The sequence below is a fragment of the Trichechus manatus genome, unplaced genomic scaffold, assembly GCF_000243295.1.
Source record: "Trichechus manatus latirostris isolate Lorelei unplaced genomic scaffold, TriManLat1.0 scaffold00018, whole genome shotgun sequence".
NCBI classification, from domain to species: Eukaryota; Metazoa; Chordata; class Mammalia; order Sirenia; family Trichechidae; genus Trichechus; species Trichechus manatus.
The window spans coordinates 4,619,981-4,640,355 of NW_004443954.1; the positions used below are offsets into that span (position 1 = coordinate 4,619,981).

Below are 20,375 nucleotides of genomic sequence, written 5' to 3' on the forward strand. Positions count from 1 at the left end.
ATGGTAACGTTTTTGGATCTTTTGGGTTAAATAAAAAATTATTAAAATTTAATCTCAACAATTAATAAAATTAATTTCACCTGTTTCTTTTTGTTTTTTTAATGTGCTACTAGAAAATTTAAAATCACATGTGACTGCCATTGTATTTCTATTGGACAACGCTTTTCTATACTGTTTAAAAGATAAAGCATTCATTTTTTCACAATTTAATTTCAATTTTCCTCATTCCATATAAACAGTTACAAAATTCTATGATTCTAATTTAAACAATTACCGTATAAGAATTTGGGTCATCAAATATTCTTTCAAAGACTTCTTCTGCTTCCTTGAAATTGCCACTTTCCATACAAACAGCTATAGCCTAAAAAATAGGATGACAAATACATAGCTCAGATTGCTTTTTTTTTTAATCTAATAGTTGTTTAATTTTGAAGAAAGTCAGCTAAATCTAAAATGTTGTTGTTGTCAGCTATTGCCAAGATGGCCCCAGACTCACGCTGACCCAATGCACAATGGAATGAAAGCTGCCTGTCACTCCGTCATCCCCATGATCAGCTGCGGATTGGATCGTTGTGATCCATAGGGTTTTCATTGCTGATTTTTACGAGCAGATAGCCTGGCCTTTCTTTCTTATCCAACTTAGTATGAAAACTCCGCTGAAACCTGTTTAGTATCACAGCAACACGCAAGCTTCCGCTGACAGGGGTCATGGCTGCGCATGCGGTGCACTTGCCCATAATCAAACCTGGGATTCCCACATGGAAGGCAAGAATTCTACCATCAATGTCTCAAGTCTAAAACACTTCATTTAAATATTTTAATTTAGTTTAATAATTTTGAATGGATGAATGATAAAATACTTTTTTAAAGTATGGCTTGAAAAGACCTCAAAAATGATCACTGGCCCTGTGCATGTTTACTAATAAATGCCAGCATTTTCTCTCTTCCTTTAGGCCAAATTAAAAGGCAAGCATTACTAAATTAGAAGCTATTCTATGTACAGTTCAGATGCACCTAAATATTAATTTTGAACAAAAAGGAAATGAAGAAGGAGGCAGACAATGTTGTTTGTGAGAATTAGGATATATAAAACTAACTAGTTAAAAAATTTTGCAAGTTGGGATACTTGGAAAATCTCTAATAGAAACCCAGGATGCCAGATGCTTTTCAATAATCGTTTTACACATCGGACTATCATTTGGGTAGCTGTGTAAACCTAGCTAACATACTTAAAACCTCTTGGTGCTTCTGTTTCCTCACATGTAAAATGGTGGAAATAACAATAGCTATTTGATATAACTGTTGTTAGGGTTAAAAAGTTATACATGCAAAGTGCTTAGAACAGTGTCTGGTAAATAATAAATGCTATATTGCTTCCTACATCCTCTGATGAAACCCTGGTGGCGTAGTGGTTAAGTGCTACGGCTGCTAACCAAAAGGCGTGCAGTTCGTCACCAGGCGCTTCTTGGACACTCTATGGGGCAGTTCTACTCTGTCCTACAGGGTCACTGTGAGTCGGAATCAACCTGACGGCAATGGGTGTTTTTTTTTAAATATCCTCTGATGTTAATCACTCAGTTTCTACTACTGTATTAATAAAGGCCATCTTATTCTAGAGCCCCAAAAGATTATGACAGTGTGACAAATCTCTTTGCCATGGGTTGAAATTCTTAAAAGCAGCAGTCACATTTCAGCTCAACCTTTTCTCTCAGGTTCTAATTCTACTTGACAATCACACTATCAATAACTCATTCTTGGGAAGTTGGGAACCACCAGGATTTTTTCTTCTTACCCAACCTGTAAAAATAATCAAAAGACTGAACGTGGAAAAGTTTGCTTAACTAAGAACATCCCTAGTATTTGTTTAGCCTGTTATCAAAACATGTTTTCCCTGCTTATTTACCTGTATCTTTGAATAACTGTCTTGACTTTTCATGCTTTAAGAGTTTACTCCTAAAATAACTTTATATAGTTAAAATTATACATTCTCTTGGTCACAAAAATCCATCAATTTATTATCAATAAAAACTGGGTTTTCTTCATATTTATAATCTTTAAATAGAAATTGGGAGAGTACAAAGCACTGAATTTTGCTGTTTGATGATCTTTAATAGACTGGGTATGTTTCCTGAGGTGGGGGCAACATATACTGTGGGTAGCAAATATTAAGTCATAATCCTCAGTGTTCATGTCAAGATTACAAAGGTCAAATTTCTGAAGAAAAAGATTACATCAAAATTTTATTTTGTTCAGACATTAAGTTTTTTTTCCTAGTCAAATACTAATTATAAGCTCAAGGTAATACTCAAACCTGAATTTTTATTAAATTCTGTATTTCTTCATGAAGTTTGTGATGTTCCTTTTCAATTGAATCCCAAATCATCAGGGCTGATTCCAAAGGTGTAATTCGTTCATCACTTTCAAACTGTGCATCTTAAAAAGAGAAGAAAATAAATAACTTAGAAAGTTAAGCACGGCCATACTTTCATTAAGTTTTAACAAAATTCATTCCTTTAAATATTTACTAAATGTATACTGTGTCAGACACTGTTCTACTACATACCAGTTTAGGAAAATGATTTGATTTTCTAAGTTAATTTCCTCATCAAAAATAATTTTAATATAGAATAATGTAGATGATACTACAAAACATTTGCAGCTTTTCTTTTTTACTCAAGTATTGACTTAAGGACTAAAATCTGAAATGAACTATGTAACATAAAGTATCACAGTAACAGAATTCTTAAATAGTTCGTAAGTCTAACTGCCCTGTAACAAATCTAGATAGAACACAAAACTAATGTGTTTACATTGAAATCTGATTTTTAGCATATACTATTTGAAATCTTTGTTATATACTTTGCAGACAACTGAGACAGGATCTTTCAAGGGGTTATTTCTCTGCCCACATTCTTCCAGTCACCAAGCTTAAAATCTAAGGGGTATTGTTTAACTTCTTCCTCTTTCTCATCACTATATCCAATCTATTGCAATATACTGTATAAAAACTAAAACCATACAGTGGTTTTAAAAAAAAAAAACAAAACTTTGGAGTCTATTCCAGACTCCATTACGTATTAACCCTGTAGTATTGGAAAAGTTATTTCACCCTTCTAAGCCTGTTTCCTCACGCATAAAATGATGAAAATAACTACTTTCTCACAGGATTTGTGTGAATACTTGATATCATTTGTACTACTGTTCCGCTTTTCTAAAACAGAATTTTAATCAGGTTATTCTGATTGAAGACTCACACTGGCTCATAACTCCTTACTAAATTACACCAAACATCAAAATATGACATTCAAGAACCTTCCCTGTATGCCTTCTACCTATATTTATTGAATGAATGAATGCTTTAAGTGCAAGGAACTAATTCTGAACTTAGAAGGAAAAGGACTTGTTACTGGATTAGATGTGGAGCATGAGGGAAAAGGCAGAACCACGGAGAACTCTTGGGTTTTGGCAACTAGATAAATACTGCTGCCAGTTACTGATACAGGAAGCCTGGGTGAGGAGAAGTCTTGAGAGTTAAGAATAGCAATAAAGAGTTCTACAATCTAGGTAAACTACATTTTATTCTCCAAATAGTGTTTTTGTCTGGAATACCATTTCACATTCTCCTTCTGACAAAACATTATCAACCACTCTAAGCACACCTCAAACCCTACCTCCTTCTTGAATGCCTGAGAAACACTGCTGGGCACTTTGTAACAGTTTATCACATTTAATCTAGAAAACAATCCTGCTAACAATGCTGTTAACTTATAGTCTGCATGGTTTGGAATTCTCCATCTGTGTCCACATCAGCCTGTTTTCTTCTACAGCAATGGGCCCAGATCCACCTATGGTTCTACCTCCTCCCCATCTACTCCGGCTCCTGTCCTGTCCAGTGACTGTCCTGGTACCAACTCCAGACCTAACCTCACCCCCAACACAAAGCAGGCTACATGAGCCAGAGAGCTAGACTAGTGAGGGGCATAGCTGGAATTTCATGTAATGTACGTTTATTAGTAAGCATTTTCATGTAACTACTGCCTACCACTCACGAAGGTTGGGAAAGTATTGTGTAAACTGTAAAAATCAATAAAATACATAATTACTTGTATCAAAGGGCTATTTAAATAACCATGTTGCAATATTGTAAATATCAGCCATTGGTGGTGTTTTTGTATGCTGTCGAGTTGATCCCGACTCATAGTCACCCTACAGGACAAAGCAGAACTGCCCCACCGGGTTTAAAAACTCATCACCTTAGAGTCGATTCTGACCCACAGTGACCCTACAGGAGAGGGCAGAACTGTCCCACTGGGTTTCCAAGGAGCAGCTGGTGGATTCGAACCGCCAACTGTTCAGTTCTTAACCACTGTACGATCAGGGCTCCTCCATCAGCTCTTAGAACTATGTAAAGCAAACTGAACCAGGCTTGCCCATTACAATCCAAAATGAACTATAGGGACAAGGGAGAGACATTATAGACGTAAGCCACATTCTCTTAAATAAGTGCTGACATTAAGTTCAAATAAGAGGTTTCTAATATAGTTGCCAGTAAAAAATGGAAGTGTATATGATAATAAGAGTCACCACAAAGTTACCATATACAGCCACTCCTCACCTATGGACATGGTTAGGTTTCAAAACACAAGTCATTATGCCAAATTCAGCATTATGCCAAATGCAGGATGACCAGAGATCACAAAATACTGCGTGGGACACATATGTCCCTATGGAAAATGCAGATGGGCACTATATGTCCCACTGGTCATGAAAGGGTTACTGTCAGAAGTACACTGCTAATGCACAAAATAGTCATATAGTAGATTTTTTTACTGTTGTTGTAAATGTAAAATATCAGATAATGAGATAGTCAATAAGTGAGCAGGAGGAGTCAAATTTCAACTGAAATATCCAAGATACTGGTCTATAAAGTGGGTTCCCTAATATCAGCATCAGAATTACCTGGGAACTTATTAGAAATGTAAATTTCAGGGTTCCACACCCATCCTACTAAATCAGAAACTCTGGAAATGAAACCCAGCACTCTTGTGTTTTAACAAGCCCTCTAAGTAATTCAGGAGCCCTGGTTGCTCAGTGGTTAAGCGCTCAGCTGCGCACCGAAAGGTTAGTGGTATGGACCCACGAGCTGCTCCGCAAGAAGTCTGCTTCGTAAAGATGACAGCCATGGAAACCCTATGGGGCAATTCTACTCTGTCCTATATGGTAGCTATGAGTCAGAATCGACTCGATGGCAAGGAGTTTGGTCTAAGTAATTCTGATGCAGGCTAGAAATTGAGAATCACTGCTCTCAAGACAGGGACTATATTTTTTTTTACCTTCCTTTAGATACACATATGCATCTAAAGAAAGTATATATACACACATACACATACATACACATACCCATCACTCGTCCGTCGTACCGTGGTGGCTCTCATGGTGCTGTGACACTGGAAGCTATGCCACCAGTATTTCAGATACCAGCAGGGTCACCCATGGTGGACAGGTTTCAGTGGAGCTTCCAGAGTAAGAGACTAGGAAGAAGGACCTGGTAGTCTACTTCTGAAAAACTGGCCAGTGAAATCCTTATGAATAGCGGCGGAACATCGTCTAATATAATGCCAGAAGATGAGCCTCTCAGGTTTAAAGGCACTCAAAACACGACTGTGGAAGAGCTGCCTCCTCAAAGTAGAGCTGACTTTAATGACTTGGATGAAGTCAAGCTTCCGGGACCTTTATTTGCTGATATGGCATGACTCAAAGTGAGAAGAAACAGCTGCAAACATCCATTAACAATAGGAACATGGAACATACAAAGTATGAATATAAAAAAATTAGAAGCTGTCAAAAATGAAATGGAATGCATAAAGATCGATATCCTAGGCATTAGTGAGCTGCAATGGACTGGTATCAGCCATTTTGAATTGGACAATCCTATGGTCTAGTATGGCGGGAATGACAAATTGAAAAGGAATGCATCACATTCATCATCAAAAATACATTTCAAGATCTATCCTGAAGTACAACACTGTTAGTGTAGAATAATATACATACGCCTACAAGGAAGACAAGTTAATACGATTATTATTCAAATTTATACACCAACCACTAATGCCAGAAATGAAGAAACTGAAGATTGTTACTAACTTCTGCAGTCTGAAATAGATCAAATACTCAGTTAAGATGCACTGACAATTACAGGTGACTGGAATGCAAAAGCTGAAAACAAAGCAGGATAGGTAGTTGGAAATTATGAACTTAGTGATAGAAACAACTCAGGAGATCACATGATAGAATTCTGCAAGATGAACGACTTCTTCATTGCAAATACCTTTTTTCAACAACATAAACAATGACTATACATGTGCACCTCACCGGAGGGAATTCACAGGAGTTAGACTGACTACATCTGTAGAAAGAGATGATGGAGAAGTGCAATATCATCAGTCAGAACAAGGCCAGTGGCCAACTGTGGAACAGATCATCAACTGCTTATATGCAAGCTCAAGCTGAAGCTGAAAAAATTTGAAACAAGTCCACGAGACCCAAAATACATCCTTTAGTATATCCCACCTGAATCTGAAGACCATCTCAAGAATAGATTTGATGCACTGAACACTAATGATTGAAGACCACACAAGTTGTGGGATGACGTGAAGGATATCATACATAAAGAAAGCAAGGAAAGACATTAAAAAAGACAGGAAAGAAAGAAAAGACCAAAATGGATGTAGAAGAGACTCTGAAACTGGCTCTTGAACATAAAGTAGCTAAAGCAAATGGAAGAAATGATGAAGTAAAGAGCTGCACAGATTTCAAAGGGCAACTTGACAAGACAAAGTGAAGTATTATAGTGAAATGAGCAAAGTCTTGCAGTTAGAAAACCAAAAGAGAAGAACACACTCAGCATTTCTCAAGCTGAAAGAACCGAAGAAAAAGTTCAAGCCTCAAGTTGCGAATTTTGAAGGATTATATGGGAAGCATCAAAAGAAGATAAATACACAGTCACTGTACCAAAAAGAATTGGCTGACTTTCAACCATTCCAGGAGGTAGCATATGATCAAGAACGGATGGTACTGAAGAAAGAAATCCAAGCTGCACTGAAGGCACTGGCGAAAAACAAGGCTCCAGGAATTCATGAAATACCAACAGAGACGTTTCAACAAACGGATGCATCACTGCAAATGGTCACTTGTCTATGCCAAGAAATTTGGAAGACAGCTACCTGGCTAATCGACTGGAAGAGGCTCGCACTTGTGCCCATTTCAAAGAAAGGTGATCCAACAGAATGTGGAAATTATTGAATAATATCATCGATATCACATGCAAATAAAATTTTGCTGAAGGTAATTCAAAAAGAGTTCCAGCAGGACATCGCCAGGGAACTGCCAGAAAGTCAAGCCAGATCAGAAGAGGATGTGGAAGGAGGGTTATCACTGCTGATGTCAGATGGATCTTGGCTGAAAGCAGAGAATACCAGAAAGATGTTTATCTGTGTTGTATTGTCTATGCAAAGGCATTTAACTGTGTGGATCATAACAAATTATGGATAACATTGCAAAGAATGGGAATTCCAGAACACTTAATTGTGCTCCTGAAGAACCTGTACATAGAACAAGCAGCAGTTGTTCAAACAGAACAAGGGGATACTGCTTGGTTTAAAATCAGGAAAGGTGTGCATCAGGGTTGTAACCTTTCACCGTACTTAATCTATATATTGAGCATATAATCCGAGAAGCTGGGCTACATGAAGAATGAGGCATCAGGATTGGAGGAAGACTCATTAACAACCTTCAATATGCAGGTGACACAACTCCGCTTGCTGTAAGGGAAGAGGACTTGAAGCACTTACTGATGAAGATCAAAGACTACAGTCTCCGTTAAGGATTACATCTCAGGGTAAAACAAACACCCTCACAACAGGAACAATAAGCAACATCATGATAAATGGAGAAAGACTGATATTGTTAAAGATTTCATTTTACTTGGATTCACAGTCAATGCCCATGAAAGTAGCAGTCAAGAAATAAAATGACTTACTGCGTTGGGCTAATCTGCTGCAAAAGACCTCTTTAAAGTGTTAAAAAGCAAAAACGTCACTTTGAGGACTAAGGTGAGCCTGACACAAGCCATGGTATTTTCAATTGCTTCATATGCATGTAAAAGCTGGGCAATGAATAAGGAAGACTAACGAATTGACATCTTTGAATTATGGTGTTGGCGAAGAATACTGAATATGCCACAAGCTGCCAGACGAATGAACGAGTCTATCTGGAAGTACAGCCAGAGTGCTCCTGGGAAGCGAGGATGGAGAGATTTCATCTCACATGCTTTGGAGACATTATCAGGAGGGACCGGTCCCTGGAGAAGGACACGCTTGGTAAGGTAGAGGGTCAATGAAACAGGATGACCCTCGACGAGACAGACTGACACAGCGGCTGCAATAATGGACTCAAACATAGCAACGATTGTGAGGATTGTGCAGGATCGAGCAGTGTTTCGATCTGTTGTACACAGGATTGCTGTGAGCTGGAAGCTACTTGACAGCACCTAACAACAACTATGAGAGTGAGTGAGTGAATTAGTGAGTGAGTGTGAGAGTGTATGTGCGCGTAAGTGTGTGTGTGCGCACGCATGCGTGTATGCTAGACACGTGTGGGCAAACTGGAAAACCAAATGACAGCCCCTGCCTCCTTTCCTCATTGGCTCACCTTTAGACGTCGACTGAAATATAAGATGAAAACACATACTTACCAAGGGTTTTTCCAGCTGCAACTCTTGTCAAAAACTGACATATGTATACAGTCCTCAACTGGTAAGCTGTTAGACTGGACAGTCCATGAATAATAGCTGAAAAAGAAAAATGCATTTTATTAAAAGAAAATCAAAACCAACCCTGAGCCAGCAGTGCCACTGTGTGGTTTGCAGAGTAACAGGTTACAGTTATCTTACAAAAATTATCAGATATTCAGGACTGTATGCTTTCATTACTTACAATTTTGAGAAACAGGAATAAAAAAAGACTAACAATAAATATCTTTCTTGTGAAATAAAACCAATGCTTCACTTGTAGTGTAGTAAATACTGACAATTTCACAACTAGCGCTTTACACTGACAAAAAAGATTTAGATATACAAGACACAAGAAATCACTAACTGGAAGCTTATTTTAAACTTTAGAAATTTTTTTTTTTAATTATGCTTTAGGTGAAAGTTTACAGCTCAAGTTAGTTTCTCATACAAAAATTTATACACACATTCTTATGTGACACTAGTTGCTCTCCCTATAATGTGACAGAACACTCCTCCTTTCCACCTGATTCCTGTGTCCCTTCAACCAGCTCCTATCCCTTTTTCTGCCTTCTCGTCTTGCTTCCAGACAGGAGCTGCCCATTCAGTCTCGTGTGTCTACTTGTACTAAGCACAGCACACTCTTCGCAAGTATCATCTTATGTCTTACAGTCCGGTCTAATCTTTGTCTGAAGAGCTGGCTTCGGGAATGGTTTTAGTTCTGGGTTAACAAAGTCCGGGGGCCAAGTCTTCTGGGGTTCCTCCAGTCTCAGTCAGACCATTAAGTCTGGTCTTTTTACTAAAATTTGAGTTCTGCACCCCACTTTTCTCCTGTGTCGTTAGGCACTCTCTGTTGTGTTCCGTCTCATTGGTGGTAGCTGGGCACCATCTAGTTCTTCTGGTCTCCGGCTGACAGAGTATCTGGTTTATGTGGCCCCTTTGGTCTCTTGGGCTAATATTTTCCTTGTGTCCTTGGTGTTCTTCATTCTCCTTTGCTCCAGGTGGATTGGGACCAATCGATGCATCTTAGACAGCTGCTCACTAGCTTTTAAGACCACTCACCAAAGTGAGATGCAGAACATTTTCTTAATAAACTCTGTTATGCCAATTGACCTAGATGTCCCCCAAAACCATGGTCCCCAGAACCCTACACCTGCTACACTGTTCCTTGAAGTGTTTGCTTGTATTCAGGAAACTTCTTGGCTTTTGGTTTAGCCCAGCGGTGCTGACTTCCCGTGTCGTGTGTTGTCCTTCCCTTTACCTAAGATAATCCTTGTCTACTATCTAGTTAGTTAATTCTCCCCTCCTCCCTCCTCATCCTAGTAACCATCAAAGAATGTTTTCTTCTGTGTTTAAACCTTTTCTTGAGTTCTTAGAATAGCGGTCTCATACAATATTTGTCCTTTTGCAATTGACTGATTTCACTCATGTCTTAGGCATCTAGTGCTGCTGTAACAGAAATACCACAAGTGGATGGTTTTAATGAAGACAAGTTTATTTCCTTACAGTTAAAGTAGGCTAAAAGTCCAAATTCAGGGCATCAACTCCAGGGGAAGGCTTCTTCTCTCTCTTGGCCTTCTTCTCTTCAGTGTTCCCCTGGACTAGGAGCTTCTTTGTGCGGGGACCCAGCTCCAAAGGATGCACTCTGCTCCCGGCACTGCTTTCATGATGGTATGTGGTCCCCGTCTCACTGCTCACTTCTGTCTTTTATATCTCAAGAGATTGCCTCAAGACACAATCCAGTCTCCTAAACTGAGTCCTGCCTCACTAACACAACTGCTGCCCATCCTCCCTCATTAACATCACAGAGGCAGGATTTACCGCACATGGGAAAATCACACAATACCGGGAATCATGGCCCAGCCAAATCGATACACACATTTTTGGAGGGACATAATTCAATCCATGACAACTCAGCATAATGCCTTCCAGATTTATCCATGTTATGAGACGTTTCAGGGATTCATCATTGTTCTTTATCGTTGCGTAGTATTCCACTGCGTGCATATACCATAATTCGTTTATCCATTCATCTGTTGATGGGCATCTAGGTTATTTCCATCTTTTTGCTATTGTGAACAGTGCTGCAGTGAACATGGGTGTGCATATATCTATTCGTGTGGCGGCTCTTATTTCTCTATAAACTTTAAAATTCTTAATATTATAGGACATAGTTTACATTATTCCTGATAAGGTTTCAGTTACATGAGTTTTACAAAGCTTTATTGTCACTCAGATGCTGTGCTAGGAAGTGAGTACACTCAGTGGTGACAAGCCATAATTCCTGACCTCACTGAACTTATTACTACATAGCAATGAAGACAAGTGATTGAATAACTAAAGTACAAATGTGGTGAAAACTGAAAAAAGACAAGTACAGAATACTAGGGAAGCATATAGAAAAGACTCTCTTTTATTGGGGGGGGGGTGTCAGGGAAAGTTTCTTTGAGGAAATAATGTTTAAGCTAAGATCTAAGGGAGTCACTATTAGCATTACACTTCAGCCAGGGCTTGGCTGGTGTATACAAAAAGGCTACTAAAAAGCAACTAAAAAAGAATCCTGCACCCACTAAGCAGATAATATACAACAAATAGATTTACTCCACTTCTTCAATTTTAAGATGCCATTAATCTTATGCTACACCAGAAATTATCTGGACCAAATACAGTCATAATAGAATTAAATAAGATTTAAAGAGAGCACAAAATTTGTATAAAACTTGAATACAGAATTTACTCAATAAGAAATATTTACTAAACATCTACTGCTAGCCTGTTAGGTGCTGATGACTCCAACATAAATGAGACAGCCAGTCCCTGCCCCTCAAGAAGATTTTAGATTGACTAAGAAGGTACAAATTAAACCGAAAATCATGCAAATGACTAATTAAAATTTTAATGGGTGCCACAAAGGATAAGTACAGCATAGTGTGGGAACAAAACAAAAGGAAGAGCTCATTGATTCTAGGAAGGAAGTCAGACGCCTCCTGTCTTCACTTCCCTTCATACTCAAGTTAGTCTGCTATGCAGTACTTACATATAACCTACATACCATTGCCCTTCTGTCTTTGTACTTGCTAGGAAAAAAAAAAATTACAACAAAAAAAACCTACCCTGGTTGAACCGGACTATCTGCTCGTTCCATAACTGTAATTGAGCACTCCCGGCAGAAAAACACATTAGTGAGGATCGAATGGCTAATAAAAATAAAGGCACCTACATCTGAGCCCTTACTACAGGCCAAGCACTACTCTAAGCACTTGATGTCAGCGGTTCTCAATGGGGGACAACTGGCAATGTCTGGAGACCTTTCTGATTGTCATGAATGAGAAAGGGGTGCTTACTGGCATCTAGATGACAGAAAACAAGGATGCTGCTAAACATCTTACAATACACAGGCAAGCCTCTCACAACAAAGAATTACATGGGCCCAAATGTCAATGTTCTGCTGCTATTCATACAGTTTTCACTGGCCAATTTTTTTGGAAGTAGTTTGCCAGGTCCTTCTTCCAAGTCTTAGTCTGGAAGCTCTGCTGAAACCTGTCCACCATGGGTGGCCCTGCCAGTATTTGAAATATCGGTGGCAAAGGTTCCAGCATCACATCAAAACTCAAGCCACCACAGTATGATAAACTGACAGAAGCCACCACAGTATGACAAACTGACAGAACAAGGGGATACTGTGTGGTTTAACATCAGGAAAGGTATGCGTCAGGGTTGTATCCTTTCACCATACTTATTCAATCTGTATGCTGAGCAAATAATCTCAGAAGCTGGACTATATGAAGAAGAACAGGTCATCAGGACTAGAGGAAGACTCATTTAACAACCTGCAATATGTATTACACCTCAACATAAAGAAAACAAACATTCTCACAACTGGACCAATAAGCAACATCATGATAAGCAAAGAAAATACTGACGTCAAGGATTTCATCTTACTTGGATCCACAATCAATGCCCATGGAAACAGCAGTCAAAAAATCAAACGATGTATTGCACTGGACAAATCTGCTACAAAAGACCTCTTTAAAGTATTAAAAAGACCTCACCTTGAGGATTAAGGTGTGCCTGACCCAAGCCATGATATTTTCAATTGCCTCATATGCTTGCAAAAGCTGGACAATGAATAAGGAAGCCTGAATAATTGATGCCTTTGAATTACAGTGTTGGCAAAGAATATTGAATATACCATGGACTGCCGGAAGAATGAACAAGTCTGTCTTGGAAGAAGTACAGCCAGAGTGCTCCTCAGAGGCAAGGATGGCGAGACTTTGTCTCACATACTTTTTACATATTATCAGGCAGGACCAGTCCCTGAAGAACATCACACTTGGTAAGGTGAAGGATCATCAAAAAAGAGGAAGACCCTCGATGAGATGGACTGACACAGTGGCAGCAACAACGAGCTCAAGCATAACCATGATTGTGAGGATAGTGCAGGACTGGGCACTGTTTTGTTCTGTTGTACATAGGGTCGCTATGAGTCGGAACCAACTCGACGGAATCTACGAACAACAATACAAACCTCAAAGGTTGAAAAACCTTGCTTTATATGTATCAATTCCTTTGTTCCTCTCAACTTCCCTATGAGGTATATTATTGCAATTTTACAGATGAAGAAATTGATGTAGCAAGAGAGTAATTTGCTTTAAGTCTCACTGCTACAAAATAGCAGAGCCAGGAATCAAATTCAGAAAATTCACTCTAGAGCCTCTGCTCTCAATCCTTATGCTCCATCCTATGGCAGGCTAGTTTTAAGAACAGGTAGAGTGCAGGTAGTTTAGCAACAAAGAATGGCAGGAAGTTAAGATCAGAGAGTCAAAGTGTATGAATTTTGCAATTTTGGAGGGGTACGGTATGCTACAGAAGACGATGAAGATAAAAAAGTCAACGCACCGAGAAGTCATGCTATCAGAAGAGTTACCTACAGGAATGCTACAATCACCCAGCATGATGGGAAAGTAGTGGAATGGAGAAGTCAACTATGAGCTAGCTGCCGAAACCTACAATAAATAAGGAAGAATATCTAGATCAGTGGAAGATGGCAATAAGGGGAGCAAAAGGTGGCAGAGCCAAATAGTATGAGCATCCAATGAGCTGGGTGTTCATAAGAACAATTAGGAATAGCAGTCTGGAAAAGGTATTACCTGAGAAAGGTAGGTGTGAGAATTATTCCATGTCTGAATGAAAGAGCTAAGACTTTTCTCAAAAACACTGAATTACATATTTTCCTCTAGGAGTTGAAAATGGGAATACAGAGACTATGCTCACAATCTGAATATCCACCAGTAATTAGCAGTGCAATTTGAAAAACAGTTTACTCTCTCTGAGAATCGTCTCCGTTTTATTCCTGCCCTTAACCTTAAAAAAATGGAGGCGACCTAGGTTATTCCTTGGGTCCTCCTGAGGTACAAGCTTGAAAGAAGTCTTCTTTGTTTTTTTTTACAATAAACTTTATTTTACAGAACAATTTTAAATTTACGAATTAATGTGAAGATGGTAGGGTGTTCCCATATACCCTGCACCCAGTTTCCCCTATTACTAACATCTTACATCCATATGGTACATTTGCTACAGTTAATGAACCAATATTGATACAGTATCATTAACTAAAATCCAAGCTTTATACCTCCTTAGTTTTTACTTAATGTCCTTTTTCTGTTCTAGGATCCCATATTACATTTAGTCATCATGTCTCCTTAGGCGCCTCTTGGCTGTGACAGCTTCTCAGGCTTTCCTTGTTCTTGATGGCCTTGACCATTATGAGTACTGGTCAGGTATTTTGTAAAATGTCTCTCAACTGGGATTTATCTGGTGTTTTTCTTATGATTAGAATGGAGTTACAGGTTTTAGGGAGGAAGACCACAGAGGTAAAGTTCCATTTTCATCACTTAGCAAGCATACACACTACCAACACGACTTATTCCTGTTGATGTTGATTTTGATCACCTAGCTGAGACAGTGTTTCTCAGGTTTCTACAATGTGAAGTTATTCTTTTTTCCTCTTTCCACACTGTACGCTTTGAAAGTCACTACGTGCAGCCCACACTTAAGGAGTGAAGAGTTAGGCTCCACCTCCTCTGAGGGCAGAATAGCTACATAAATTATCTGGAATTCTTCTGCAGGGGATATTTGTATCTACTCCCAATTATTTCTTTATCCAGTGATTTATTTACATCAGTCATTTATTTACACCAGTATGGACTCATGGGTATTTCATACTTTGGGTGCTGATCCAATTCTACTTTATTTTCTCGTTCAAGTTGTTGCAGCTTTGGCCTCTGGGGGCTCTTTCAGTTGGCTCCTGTGTCCCTTTTACACGCCCCCACCATTGTGGGTTTTTTGAAAAGCACTTCCTTACTTTCTGGCACAAGATGTCCCATGCTTATCTTTCCTGCCCAGGTCCTGGATTCAGTTATTCTCCAAGGAACCCTAGGTTCCCTTTATCTGGTCTCTTGGTGTGCTTGTTGCTACCGGGGTTTTGTTGCCTCTATGCCCTCTCAGCTGACAGAGCAAGGAAATATGTGTGTAACTAACCCATGACTAGACACACATATATTTCTATGTCTAACCACCTGTACCTATATTTTAGCCCTGATGGCACTGTGGTTAGGGGTTAGGCTGCTTACCAAAAGGTCGGCAGTTCGAATCCACCAACCGCTCCTTGGAAACCTTATGGAGCAGTTCTACTCTGTCCTATAGGGTTGCTATGAGTCAGAATCGACTCAATGGCAATGGGTTTGTTTCTTTGGGGGGTACCTATAGGTTCGCTATGAGTTGGAATCAACTGGATGGCAATGAGTTTGTTTTTTGGTTTATATTAACCTAAACAGAAGTTCACACTGATGTCTCTAACTCATTACCATACAGATCATGCTGGTTTCCTCCCAAAAGAGGTCTTTTTAATAATTCTAATTATGGTGAATTAGCTTCATTCCAGGATTTACCTTTCTAATTAATTGAAATAATCCATGGCTCCAGTGTTACCTGTGATATAGAGGAAAGGCCCTTGAATTGGAAGATAAGGCCTGGGTTTAGAGCACCCTTTTTAACCTACCAGTAGCTTAGTTTGCTTAACCAGTTCACTCCTTTACGAACTGAAACTATTACTTGCCTAATTCATGGGATTATCATAAAGATGAAATCTGTTAATATGGTTTTCCCAGAATTTTCTATTAAATGCTATCTTGGACACAGCTGCATTCAGCTGCCATTAACTTTAGTGTCAACTCTGAAATAATAACACAGCATCCTTCTTACCATCTTTCAAAAAGATGCACTAGTCTTCTCTAGGGGGCTAAGTCTTTTGTCCATCAATTACAGGCTGTGTAGGTAGATTTCACTGACAATTACTTTTACCCTGAGGACTATACTAAGCAAGTAGGTCAAATGAGATTTAAAAGGCTCACAAATGAACAGAAAACACTGATGCATGGATGTCACTTGGAGGCCACAGTGACTGAATGAACCGCTACTATAGGAATACCTGTGTAGAAGAAACAACCAAATACAAGCGCCAAAGAAGACAAAAGTAGCTGGAAACTAGATTAGGTGCAATTTTACATATTTTAACCCGTTTAATTTTTTATCAAACCTAAACAGGAGTATTATTACCCTCATTTTACCTAAAATGAAAAAGTAAGACCATTCAGCTTATAAGCGGCGGAACCAGGATTTGAACCCAGTCTCAACCAAGAGCTGGGGACCCTCCACTATTCCGCGGCAGCAGCCCCTTTCTTCCAACACCACTGGGAGCCGCGCTGGAAACTAGGCCTAAGGCGCCCCCCGTGACTCCCATCTCCCGAAGCGACGCGGCCCCCGGCCCCAGCGCTCCTCGCACTCACCCTCGGCGCTGTCGCGGGTCCGGTGGAAGTCCTCGGAGCGGCCGTCGCGAAAGGCCCGGCAAAGAGAGAGGCAGAGGAAATCGAGCATCCAGCCGGCGGCCACGGTCTCGGCCTCGGCTACCAGGCCCGCGTCCTCCTCCTCTGCGGAGTTCCCCGTCTGCACCTGGCACTCGAGCAGTTCCTGACACTCGAACTGCTCCTGGTGGTCTCCCGTCGTTTCTGCCACTCGCTCCTCTGTAGCTTTGGCATCCTCCCCGTCCGCACAGCCCCGCGGACTCAAAACCGCTGAAGCGGCGTCCTCCGCCATATTAAACCGCTCGCGCGGGTTTTGCCCCTTCCGCCTCCTAGCGACGATTGGTTCCTGCCAAGGGCGGGTCCCTTCCGGCGGGAAACGGCCAATCACACCTCCAGGGCGTGCAAGCGGCTCGAGCCTGGCTTTCTGATTGGTCGAGACCTGCTCTTCGTCTGCATGTTGAGACATCTCGCCAGCGGAAGCCGAGGCTAGTGGGAGAGAAACTAAGGAGTGGGCTTCGTTAGCCTTATTTTAAAAAGCAGCATTATGCCGACAGCACGGTTAGTTAAAATGAGAAACATATTGTAACTGTTATTAGGTGCCAAGTGGGTTCCGACTCATAGCGACCCTATGTACAACAGAACGAAACACTGCCTGGTCCTACGCCATCCTCACAATCTTTTGCTGTGTTTGAGCCCATTGTTGCAGCCAATGTGTTAATCCATCCGTTAAGGGTCTTCCTCTTTTTCGCTGACCCTCTACTCTGCCAAGCTCGATGTCCTTCTCCAGGGACTGGTTCCTCCTGATAACATGTCCAAAGCATGTAAGATGAAGTCTCATCATCCTCGCTTTTAAGGAACATTCTGGCTGTGTTTCTTCCAAGACAGATGTGGTAGTTCTTCTGGAAGTCCGTGGTATATTGAATATTCTTGCCAACACAATTCAAAGGCATCAGTTCTTCTTCGGTCTTCCTTATTAATTGTCCAGTTTTAGCATGCATATGAGGCGATTGAAAATACCATGGCTTGAGTCAGGCTCATGTTAGTCCTCAAGGTGACATCTTTGCTTTTTAACACTTTAAAGAGGTCTTTCGCAGCAGATTTGTCCAATGCAATATGTCATTTGATTTTTTGACTGCTATTTCCATGAGCATTAATTGTGGATGCAAGTAAAATGAAATCCTTGACAACGTCAACCTTTTCCCCGTTTAGCATGATGTTGCTTATTGGTCCAGTTGTGAGGATTTTTGTTTCCTTTATGTTGAGGCGTAATCCATACTGAAGGCTGTGGTGTTTGATCTTCATCAGTTAAGCACTTCAAGCCTCTTCCCTTTCAGTAACCAAAGTTGTGTCATCTGCAAATTGCGGGTTTTAATGAGTCTTCTTCCAATCCTGATACAGCATTCTTCATATAGTCCAGCTTCTCAGATTATTTGCTCAGAATTCAGACTGAATAAGTATAGTGAAGGGATACTACCCCTGATGCACACCTTTCCTGATTTTAAACCGTGCGGTATCCCCTTGTTCTGTTCAAATGACTGCCTCTTGGTCTATGTAGAGGTTCCACATGAGCACAATTAAGTGTTCTGGAATTTCCATTCTTTGCAATGTTATCTATAATTTGTTGTGATCCACACAGCCGAATGCCTTTGCATAGTCAATAAAACACAGGTAAACATCTTTCTGGTATTCTCTGCTTTCAGGGTGAATAATATACATTGCTGGAGCCCTGGTGGCACGGTGGTTAAGAGCTCAGCTACTATCCAAAAGGTCAGCTGCTAACCAAAAGGTCGGCAGTTCAAATCCGCCACCTGCTCCTTGGAAACCCTATGGAGCAGTTCATTGCCGGAATTGACTCGACAGCCATGGGTTTGGTTTTGGTTTGGTAGTATACATTGCTGTATTTCTGCATTTATAAACGTCTCATCAGATCCAAATTACATTTGTATTTTTGAAGCATCCTTTTTTATTGAGAACCTATTATGTGAAGGGCATTGTGCTAGAATGGTACATGATAAACGTAAAGAGACTATTGCTCTCCTTGAAGAATTATACCCTAGTTCACATACACACACATATACACAGTGCATAATCATTGGATTAATGAGTGATGCTAATGGTAACACTAATGGTAGTTTCTGAGTCTAAGCCAGGGAGATTCTCTTAAGAAGACAAAATTTGATCAGAGGTGCTTGGTACCTTCACAGGTGGAGGGGAGAGGAGAGAGACCTAGGTGTGAACTGATTTTTTTTTTAAGTTTTACACACTAGTTCTGCTGTTCTTAATCTTAGCTATGCATCAGAGTTTCTTCATCGGCTGAGGTAGACTTTATATTCATTAGATCAGAGTTTCTAGGGGCAAGGCTTGAGCATTTCTGCTTTTCAAAATTCCCCAATACAGAAACCAGGGTTGATAGCTACCGAGCCACACAAATAAATGAACCCACTAAGTGTAAGATTCCCACTTGACCTTGAGGTAGTTGTGGTTAGCTGCCATTGAGTCAGCTCCTGACTCTGGGGACCCCATGCACGGCGGGATTAGACCATTGTGATTCGTAGGTCTTTCGTTGTCTAATTTTTTGGAAGTCGATTGCCAGGCCTTTCTTCCTAGTCTGTCTTGGTCTGGAAGCTCTGCTAAAATCTGTTCAGCATCATAGCAACACGCAAGCCTCCGTTGACAGATAGGTGGCGGTTGCACATGAGGTACATTGGCCAAGAATGGAGCCTAGGTCTCTCACATGGCAGGCAGGAGTTCTACCACTGAACGCCCACCGTCCCCTCTTTGAGGTAGAAGTCACAGCATCTAACAGAGGTAAAAGAAGTACCTTCTACTTTTGAATATTTCTTCCCTCTTCAGAATCAATAAATTGGTACAGAGGAGTGAAGAAATGTTTCGAATTGAAATGAAGCAGGTTTTAGGAAGAAAAAAAATATTTTAGATAATTCTAGTCTTTTAGAGCCTTTAAACTGCTTACGCGATCTTTGTAGTCCCTTGAGATTTTTAAAAGTCCTTTCATGCTTTAAGGGATTAGCCTGCAGTAGGACTGACAGAACACAGGCTCGGTGGCGGGTGCTGACTAGTTTAACGAAATGCAGTTGGTTGGAAGATGGAATCCAAGATTGACTTTCCATGGCTGTTTTATTTTATTTATTTTTTAAAATACCTTCTGGTGTATACCTTTAGCAAATCACTGGTTAGCCAATATTTTTAATAAAATGCATCTGCCAAAATTGATGGCAGTAACACTGTGTGGGAGTAAAGAAGGCCCAGGGGAAGAAGCGTTTTTCTACCTCTTCCCCTCCTAGAAATAAATCAACTCCAGATGAAGCAATGCAGCCTGGTGATTTTGGTTTTTTTTTTTTTAACACTTTGTTATGGATTGAAGGAGCCCTGGTGGTGCAGTGGTTAAGCACTCGGCTGCTAACAGAAAGGTCACCGGTTTGAACCTGCCAGCTGCTCTGTGGAAGAAAGATGTGACAGTCTGCTTCCATAAAGATTTACAGCCTTGGAAGCTCCGTGGGGGCAGTTCTACTCTGTCCTATAGGGTCACTATGAGTCCAAATTGACTCAACAGCAAAGGGTGTTTTGGTTTGGTATGGATTGAATTGTGTCCCACCTGAAATGTGGAAACCCTAACCCTCCCTCCCCCACTGTCCCACCTCCACCCCACCCTCTCTACCTGTGAATTTAACTTGTTTGGAAATAGGATCTTTGAAGATGTTATCAGT

General features: G+C 40.3%; 1 protein-coding gene across 1 annotated transcript in view; it reads right to left on the reverse strand.

Annotated features, from left to right (window-relative positions):
- Window positions 1-16,962, reverse strand: part of TERF1 (telomeric repeat binding factor 1) — a 57,719-nt gene extending 40,757 nt beyond the window's left edge. Inside the window, exons 1-4 of the mRNA XM_023727738.1 lie at window positions 16,636-16,962; window positions 8,753-8,848; window positions 2,312-2,433; window positions 275-361 (exon numbers count right to left, since the gene is read on the reverse strand). Of these exons, the coding sequence (XP_023583506.1) occupies window positions 275-361; window positions 2,312-2,433; window positions 8,753-8,848; window positions 16,636-16,942 (612 nt within the window). The 5' untranslated portion in view covers window positions 16,943-16,962. The remainder of the gene's footprint in view (window positions 1-274; window positions 362-2,311; window positions 2,434-8,752; window positions 8,849-16,635) is intronic.
- Window positions 16,963-20,375: the final 3,413 nt, after the last annotated feature.